We start from the raw sequence: 9296 nt of genomic DNA, 5'->3' as shown, positions 1-9296 counted from the left end.
GCATGCAGTAAGGCAACTAGGTGACCGGGCGTATCACAGGAGCTCTGCATATAGGAATTGTCAACACGTGTACAGTTGGGATGTATAAAAAGTGCTGCTGCGGAGAGATATCAAAACTGCGCGGCGCGCTTCCTAGCTAAAGGCACATTGTGAACATAGCGCCGTCGTGAGCGCGGTAAGGCATTGGCACTGAATCCTCGTGAAATATGCAGCCCCGTGTGGATTTTTCGCTCCTGCACTTAATGCACATAAAAAAAACATAAGTATGATAGCCAGACATTCCATCAATGCCTCTTCGAAGTATAGTTAGTTCGCCCTTCCATTATACTTAATATTCTTTTAAAACAAACGCCGAACGTGGTCTCTCGGCGAAGAAGACTTTGCTCGCAATAAATACAGGAAATGTAAGGCATTGTGGTGCAAAGGCGTCAAGCTTACTAGCGCTAAGGCAATTACTGTTTTCTTCATTTATTCCCGCCATGCCATTCATCTTATTAACTGAAAACAAGAGTTCAGGCTGACTGGCTTCACATGTTTGTTCTTGAGAAAACTTCGTTGTTCCGTGTATAAACGCTGCTGGGCTTGAACCACAAAGTGTGATCAGTGGCACATTCAATGTACAACAACATGCAGAGTACGATTGTACACGTTAGGTTGTGTTTGCATGCGTAAGGCGCAGAGTAAGGCACCGACGGGTAAAACATTGACACGTGTAGTTCTGGACAGTTAACATTATACAAATATAAGGCACCGGAGAAAGCTTGGAAACTTTTTACAATGGCATGTCACATCCCTTGACACCGCTCGTTTCAATGCAGCCAGAACCGACGCAAAGAATTTCCTCTTGCTCTCACCACCGAAAGTACCATTCATCCTTTTGTCTTTTTAACTGTTAAGGATTTCATTGGTCTGAATGAAATGGTTTCCCGTTTGTACTTGGTTGTTTGCAGTACAAAAGCGAAAGCAAGTCACTGCATTGCTAAGCAGTGAGTGCTGCGAAGCTGTGCAGCGCACTGGTTCTCTGCAGTCTGCCTTGGAGTGGAGCCAAAAGCGCACTGGCGAACGGAGCACTTGGCTGAATATGCAACACAAAATCGTCACCTGTGGTTTATGTTACATTGTCACCGGGATTGCTCAACACAGAAGGTCTGTTTCATTGTTGAGTGGCTCTCTACGAAATCATGGAAAGAATGCAAATATCCAAGATGGGAGGACTGCATTTTCAGTGTGCGTTTAATTTTAGGACCTGTTTTAAAATGTTTTAGTAAAATATAAAACGCTACAAAAATATAGGTTTCTTACAGCTCGGTTCTACCAGTATTTCAGTTATACCAGTAACACTACTTCACACTTCGAGACGAACACTGCGGTAAGTAAATAAGCTGCATGCCTGTGTACAGATGCACTTGTCACTTTCTAAACTTCATCTTGAATCAGCTCGCTTTGTGTTAATTAGACGCAAGAATCCACCGTTATTTAAAGTTGATTTCACTAGAGTATATTTCACAGTAGTTTATACGCTACCAGTAGCACGACGAATGGTGCTAGCTCCACTCCAAGGAAGATATATACACTACAAACTCGACACCAAAACCGTCCCAGTTCGTGTGGTCATGATGGTACGATGGCGTCAGCCCGCACAGCGCACTTGGAAAATGTTTGAGATCACGCCATCTTGAATCCTCTTCTGCGCCTTCGAGGACCACGCCAGCCGAGCAGACTTTCAAGGCACGCGCACACAAGAGTCCCCCACGTGTCGGGTCCGCACCGCCGGGTCCGAGGCGTGTCGTCAGGGCGTGAGCATGGATGCGCCCTCGAGAAACTTCATGGTCGATAGGGAGGGCGGCAGGAAGGCCTGCGCCGACTGCCGGTAGCGCATCATCATCTGGTCCAGGACGCCGAAGAGCAGCCGCGGAGGAGGCGGCGGCGTGGTCGGCGACACAGCCAGTTCCGGGTTGGAACGAGAACTGCCCTTGCTGTCCTCGTTGGAGTCGAGCGTCGGAGACTTTGGCGGCTCCGACTCGTAGTGACCCGTCTTGGAAGACAGCCCGTTGCCTGCGAGTGTCCCCAGGCACGCCGGACAGTAGCCGCGGCTCAGAAGGCGTCCGCCACTGGTCGAGTAAGACTTGCCGCAGCCCGCGCACTTCTCCTGGTGCTCACCTGAAGGAGCGAAAGAGGAAACAAGAACAGAAAAAGGAGATTATTTAACCACACATTTTTTTTATTATGGGAAGTAATTTCAGTGATCGCGGTGACAGTGCTGTGTATACTGAACAGGGAGTTCAAGCTACGCAAAGTTATGCTCCACCATCGGCCATCTAAACGAAGTTCGCTAGAAGAGAAAGATTATGTGGCTTCTTGACGAATACGTCCAGTACGTTCCCGAGACAGAAACAGCGTCCGCAAGTTTGCAGGTATTGTGATTTCTGAGAAGCCAGATTTATTAGCAAGCAGGAATGTGAATGATATTCTCTTGAGGTAGGAACAAAGAGACTCGATGCGTCGTGCACGTCACATTATGTTTTTTTTTATATCCGAGCATGCAGAAACCGCGCATATAGAAAGCACTCCAGATCATTCACTTGTTTGCAAGGATTATATGTACAAATAAACACATCTGAACACTAAATAAATATGCGCCCCTCTTTCTTGACGCTGTAAGATGGAGTGGCGATTGCTGTGTACAATAATGCAAATGTGACAAAAGGACATATTAATTATTACCTAATTGTTAATTAATCTTCATGTGCGATAGCAACACTGAGGGGGTAATATGCACCTCGTATTGAAGGTCTGTAGATTGCTTTCGGCCACTCCGTATTCTTTAATGTGCACAAAATGTCAATATAGAAAGGCACAAGATATCTCAAGACGCTGATTGAGCCAAGGATTCGCGATATAAACGAACAAAGCAAATTTCTTCAGTGCAGCTAGTTTTTTCGCTAACCTGAAACGTGTGAGAACGCGTTAGAATGATAAAGCGCCTGTTTTAACCGCCGGCAAAGTATCTTCCAAAAAGGAGAGCAACGCGTAGTTCCTTGCGAGGTTGCCCAGACACGAAAATGGATTCAAAACACGGCAGCTGCGACCTGCTTCTTATCAGTTGGGCTTCATATTTTTTTCAGCCTGCCAAGTCACTTAATACCTTTGTTGCGTTCATACCGACTGCGCATTCGGTGCCAGGACTTCGGTCAACGTCACAAGAAAAACAAAGCAACACTTCAGTTTATAAAGGGCCAAACGTGCCGCAGACAATGAATGACGTCGAACCAGGCCAGTTGCGATAGCATCGTGAAATCTGCAATCTACGAGAGGCGGCCGTAACTAAAGTAACCATCGGTCAAGGTGAATAGCTTCCTGGGTGCGCATTCGTTTCCCACAGGAACCAGTATGCGCCGTCTAATGGCTCCTAACTGGTCATCTTGCAATAGCGCCATTACCGGCGGTGCTCCGTCAAACGCAGTTAACTGTGCCACTCAGGGAGCTAGGAGCCGGAGGCACGAATATGATAATTAAGCTTTATTATGAAAATTAATTGCTACTTGGTAAGGAGCTTCTGATGCGATAAAGCTGTAACGCCGTGCGCATTTTTTGTTTCTTACTAGTACACTAGTAGCAGTCGGTCTCAGTTAGCGCTTAATACTTCCTGCGCGTTAGTAGTAGTCGTGAGTTAGGCGAATCTTCTGAACTATCACCCGTTGGGTTCATTCATACCCGTTAACACCGCGGCGAATCAGAAATCTCCTTCGAGCGAAGCCTAGCCATTAAGCTACAGCTCCCTTCCTTTGAGGGGATCATAAGCTATATATTTCGCGTCCAGCTACGCGCCGTTTGCTTCTGATAAGTACAGCTTTGCACATAGCGCAGTTTCCACTGCGGCTTCTGCAGTCATTTTTCAACAGTTCTACGGTTGTGTTCGGATGGATGGCAATGAGTAATTACTCCCTTTTTACAGTTCTGTTTCACTTGTGGACTTCAAATTAAAGGCCCTTCATCTCTATCGCATATGTATTTCAGCACTTACGCTAAGAGAGACGTAGGGAAATGTAACAGTGGAATGCCCTTGAAGACTCAAAAGCGTATAGTGCGTCTTATAGGAGCCAACTAAGTCTATTAATTCAATATCGTAAATACGTCAATGCCATGATCCGCAAGTACCATATCTTCATAGTCATAACACGTAAGAAATCCAGGATTCTTTCATACATATTCAGATTCTTGCAAAGCGAGCGCCCGAAACAGTTCTCGGTATATAGCAAGAGAACGGAAACAAAGCGAGAACGAAGAGCCAGCTCCGTATACGTTTACAGTATACACCCCGAGAGTCGAGAGCGTGGCGGCACTGAAGATGAGCTCGCGCGCGCGCCCTCTTTTACAAGAACGCAGGGGCGTTTGCGCTGTTTCGAAATCACGTTTCTTCTTCTCTGCACGCTCACACGCAGTATGCACACACGCGCAGCCAAGATAAAAAGAGAAAGCCATAAGGAGAGGACCGCGACGACGGCTTGGGCGTATGCTCGTGCGTTACAGCGCAGAAGCCAACCATTAACCACGCCGCAGCCTCCCCCGCCTCCTTGCCCCCTTAGCGCACAGAGATGTCTTGAACAAGAGCAACGACTCAAACAGCGCAGAGTAGGAAGCGCCCTGGGATGCGATGCAGCAGCGCATCTGCGACGGACGGCGACCAACACCCACGCACTTTCCACGTGTGCAATCGACCGCCCCCGGAGCTCTCTTTACAGACACTCAGAGCAAACCAGCGTGACTTCGCCGTGCATAGAAAGAGGGAGAAAGATAAAAAGGAAATAAAGCGCGCGTACGCGGAAATACATAAAGAGAAAGTAGTTAAAGCGTGTACGATTCAACTGGCTGCGCGAGGCGAATGGAAATGACGAGCCGGAAACTCGCATGCCAGCCGCCTTTACCGGTGTTTAAGGGGCGCCTGTCAGCGGGGGTGCTCTTGCGGTAAAGGTCATAACCTCGCAGACCACTGATTCCCCGCGTGGTCCTCGATAGTTTATTTTGCGTATAACTAGACGCTGAATTGCCGAGGCATGGGTGGACGCAATAATCGTAAAGAGGCTGGTTGGTTGGTTGGTTTATGGGATTTAACGTCCCAAAGCGACTAAGGCTATGAGAGACGCCGTAGTGAAGGGCTCCGGAAATTTCGACCACCTGGGGTTATTTAACGTGCACTGACATCGCACAGTACACGGGCCTCGAATTTCTCCTCCAAAGAAATTCAACCGCCGTGGCCGGGATCGAACCCGCGTCTTTCGGGCCAGCAGCCGAGCCCCATAGCCACTGAGCCACCGCGGCGGCTAATCGTAAAGAGGCAACGAACTTTTTGTGGTTTCAAGGTTTGATGCGCATCTGTGCGCACGTACATATCGATGCTGCCCTCGTCTGAATATTTCTTCGCATATCTAGGGTATCACATGGTGTATAGGAAGTATTCACTGACGTCTAAGTGGCCACCATATTGTTGTACATAAAGCTCGTTCATAGCCAGCACTTCGTGTCCGGTCGTATTATTGCCACCTCCCCCGGCCTGCGCCGCTGAGGCTACGCGCTGTACAACAAAATGGCGCCGGTGAAGTCACGTGAATATACTCTTCAACTCTTCTTCATCCTCTGCCTGAAGAAAGTGCATGTCTGAAAGTTTATAATCCAGTTAGTTATGCATATAGCACTACAGTCAAAAAGGTGTCCGGCAAACTGAACACAACAGGCGATCGCTCAAAGCTCACGGCGGCTGTCTCGCCCGATTACCACGTACAGGGTAGGATACGGAGAGCTAAATTGCGACATAAAAGCAAAAGCTGACCCGAGTGGGTGCAAAAGAGAACATAAGCGTGTACGAACTTCTCGGCATTTAAATCCGCCTAGGTGCAGCTCGGGAGGGTGACCTCTCCCGCGTGGTTTCTTTGGTGTGTCACAAAGGGCGTCGCTGAAAGCGAACAAACGTACCGCGTGCGCCTCGTCTGTCCCGCAGGAGCATTGCACGACCCCTGATGAGCTCAGCCTCATCCAGTGAGGGCGAGGGACTTACATGGGGCAAAAAAAAAAGGATGATGAGGAGGGTCGAGTCATCCCAAAGGAAGCACGAAATGAACAAAGAGAACGAAACAAAGACCCACTACCAGGAGAGTAGCAACAGCGGGGAATAATGTACGCGGTGTGGTGCACAACACGGCCGGGGAAAAAAAAAGGAAAGGCGCGGTACCGGCGGCGCGCATAGAAGAAGCGAAGAAATGCGCGCGCGCAAGCGCAGCCCGACGGGGCGCGTGCGTCTCGCGTTCGCGTTTTTCTCAATCCTCGAGAACGCGCGCTTTCTGACAGGGCGTGCTAGGGAGTGTCGCGCACCGCCGAGTCGGGCGCGTGCGCTCTCGCTCGCTCGACCACGGTACGGCACGCTTCTCTCGAGCGGCGACGGTTACACCCGCGCCCAAATGGCGGGGCAAGACGAGAAAATGGCTCGGCGGGAGACCAGAAAGACGCGGGCAACAACAAAAAAATAAAAATAAACGCGAACAAAAGATGGAGAGACTTGAGGATAGAGAGGGAAACGGAGGAAAGGAACAAAAAAGATGCAACAAGAATAGGAGGAGAGGCATTCCGCCGCCCTGTTGCTAGCTGAGGCCGCCGTCGCCGCTGCATCGTTCGAGGCCCTCCGAGTGCCACCACTGTGTACACGGACGCGTGCCCGCACGCACTGCCTTTGGCAGTGCGCCCTTTTGTGCCCCGCTGGCGGTGTGGTTCGCGACGCGCTATCCCTTCCCCTCCCGCGCGTCGGTCGCGTGTGTCGTGCACGCTCTCTCTAGACGAGCTTCAGTACACGCACGCCCTCTCAATTTGTAATCCGCGCGCGCGCCTGCCTTGAGCGGCCCGCCGGACGGGCTGCGTGCCTTATCGCTTAGTAAGGCGTTCCTATGCATACAGTTCCTATACGCCGTCGTCTACAGCGATTTGCAGTCGCGCGCTCGCGCGGAGGAAACGTGCATGGATTCACCGGCGATGCGATGCGGAGACAAGCGCGAAATGGTGAACGCGGCTCAGTGTGTCTCTCGCTTCTTCTTCTTCCCGTTCTCAGCGTGGAGATGACTCTATCTTCAAGGGGGAGGGGGCTCTAGAGATAGCGGATGAGGTGAGCTTTAAGGCCTCCGATGAGGCGTTAATCGTAAATTTAGAAGATAAGAGCGATGTAGAACCTGTAAGTTACGTGCAGGCACGACACATGCGATCGCAGAGAGGTATATGGCGACAAACGAAGTTCTTGTGCAGGGCGATCTCTCCGTCGCGCTTCATTGCGACAGTGTATCTGTTCTTGCACAATTAACGACTGGCAGCCAATGGGATAAAATAAAAACAAAAAATGTTCTTTACAGACTGGGCCAAAGGTGTGATAGCGCCTAAAAGCAAACCTTGTCGCGTTTTATACTGGTTAAACGAAGCCGTCGTGTTCACATCTTTGAAAGCTGTTACAGAAAACATATCTTTTCCTTTTATGAAATCTTATTTGGTACATCAAACAGGTAAAAACAAAGCACTGTTTTCAAAACCCAAGATTCCCTCAAGCGCTTCCTGCGCGTTAAATAAGAACTCTGAGTGACTACATAGGTGAACTTTTGCAACATTCTAAAGGTTTGCCAATCACACACTCGTATAAGGAATGAACAACTTTTACAGTACAATTCCGCTTTGACGTCTACAGTCGTGAGCAATATCCAAAGTTTTTGCACAAAACTGCGAATTTTCTGGTTATTTCTCCACCAAATTTGAGAACGACCTTTTGTGATTATACGCCAAGACGAAAAACAGTCAGCGAACTGAAAAAGAAATAACTATGAGGACGCTAACGTCACCTCAACAGTGGAATGTGATAGCGTTAGATTTCACATTTGCCACAGCTTCACCTCCAACTCCTGTGCGTGTTTGCGCCAGTTTATGTGCAATTTTCGGACCATCAACCGCCATGTTCTGACTACTACCTGCAGTAGCCGGTATGCGCAATGCTGCTACGGTGACGACATTTGCATATATCGCATTTATTGCTGACTTTTTAAATTTTTATTTTCCGTCTAGGTTGCTGCTTAGAAACTAAGTTGCTCACAACCCAATGGGCAGGTTGCGATGGCTTCACAAGGTCGCGTGATTTCTTTCGGCCAATCATTATTTAATTGCCATTTGTCACGACGGGCAAGTTGTGATGACGTCACAAGGGCATATGACCTCTCTTGACCAATCAGTGCGGCCCATCAGGCCAGGTTGTGATGGCGTCAAAAGGTCATGTGACACATCTCTTGACCAATCAGCGAATTTCATCTCGAATATCGGCGGGTTTTTGGTGCGATGACAACTGTAATGCTATCGCCTTAAACCGTGCTTGTCATACTTAAATACGGAGTAATCAATAAATTAATTACTATACTTTGTTCTCTCTAATATTGCTCACGACTGCACTTGTACTTTCTAATCGCGGAAGAAGGGAGTAGCAAACAAAGGCAAACTTCTGGTTATTATTTGTAGGCGTCTGCATACTTTACAAATTATTAGTCAAAAATATAGATAGGTTTAGTCTTGAGCCCCATTATATAACATTCAGCATTATGAGACCAGAGTCCCTTGGCGAGGGCTTGCAAACAGGCTCAGCCTATCAAAACAGGCTCCGAAGGCACTGGCCTTGCTAAACTATTACACTGAGTGAAGGGAAGGGACCATAGATCTGAGGACCTGCAATAAATAGTCAGAGTTGTTGGTGGGGTTTCTGTAGATATCGAGAAATGAGTAGGAAGAATTATAAATTGCCCACTCATTTCGCATTCATTCTAATCTTTGATGATGAAGTTACTCTCGAGTCCGCTGAGTTAATTTCTGCTTCCTAATCTGACTGCTGCTCTGTGGTTCTTAAACCCGAGAAGTAATGGCCTTCCGGGAGGCTTGTTCAACACCAATCCATTAGTACAATCAACCGAAGACGAACCAGTTGCGCCTGGAAGCTTTTTTTCTTTTCATATCAACTTCGAACCCCATAGTGACCACCGCACAGCTAACAAGAACAACCGCAGTAAATGAATGTCGAAATAGAGGGCAGTAATATCGTCAACGAACGCCGCATATCTAGGGCCGTTCGGGTGCAATCCTGGCTGCGGTGAACGAAGACAGTCGAGTCGGCCACCGCCTCGCAATAACGAATGGCGTTTGCCTACCGTTAGGGCTTTGATGGCCGTTTGGGTTCCGTGTCGTAAGAGCTCGCTGCCGGCTCGACTGAGGCGAGTGGGACGACGCGCCGACAA

The 9296-nt window shown here is 48.6% G+C and overlaps 1 protein-coding gene across 2 annotated transcripts in view; it reads right to left on the bottom strand.

The window, feature by feature from the left end:
- Positions 1–1173: 1173 nt before the first annotated feature.
- Positions 1174–9296, bottom strand: part of LOC149339567 (uncharacterized) — a 121302-nt gene continuing 113179 nt past the window's right edge. The window contains exon 7 of one of the 2 annotated variants that reach the window (XM_089548284.1): positions 1174–2160. In XM_089548284.1, coding sequence (XP_089404410.1) covers positions 1790–2160 — 371 coding nt within the window. In that variant the 3' untranslated portion in view covers positions 1174–1789. The remainder of the gene's footprint in view (positions 2161–9296) is intronic. The other variant, XM_089548283.1, reaches the window with a different exon arrangement.

This window comes from Amblyomma mixtum, chromosome 6 (assembly GCF_055824585.1).
Source record: "Amblyomma mixtum isolate Tamu chromosome 6, ASM5582458v1, whole genome shotgun sequence".
NCBI classification, from domain to species: domain Eukaryota; kingdom Metazoa; phylum Arthropoda; class Arachnida; order Ixodida; family Ixodidae; genus Amblyomma; species Amblyomma mixtum.
This window is presented reverse-complemented; position numbering and strand designations above follow the sequence as displayed.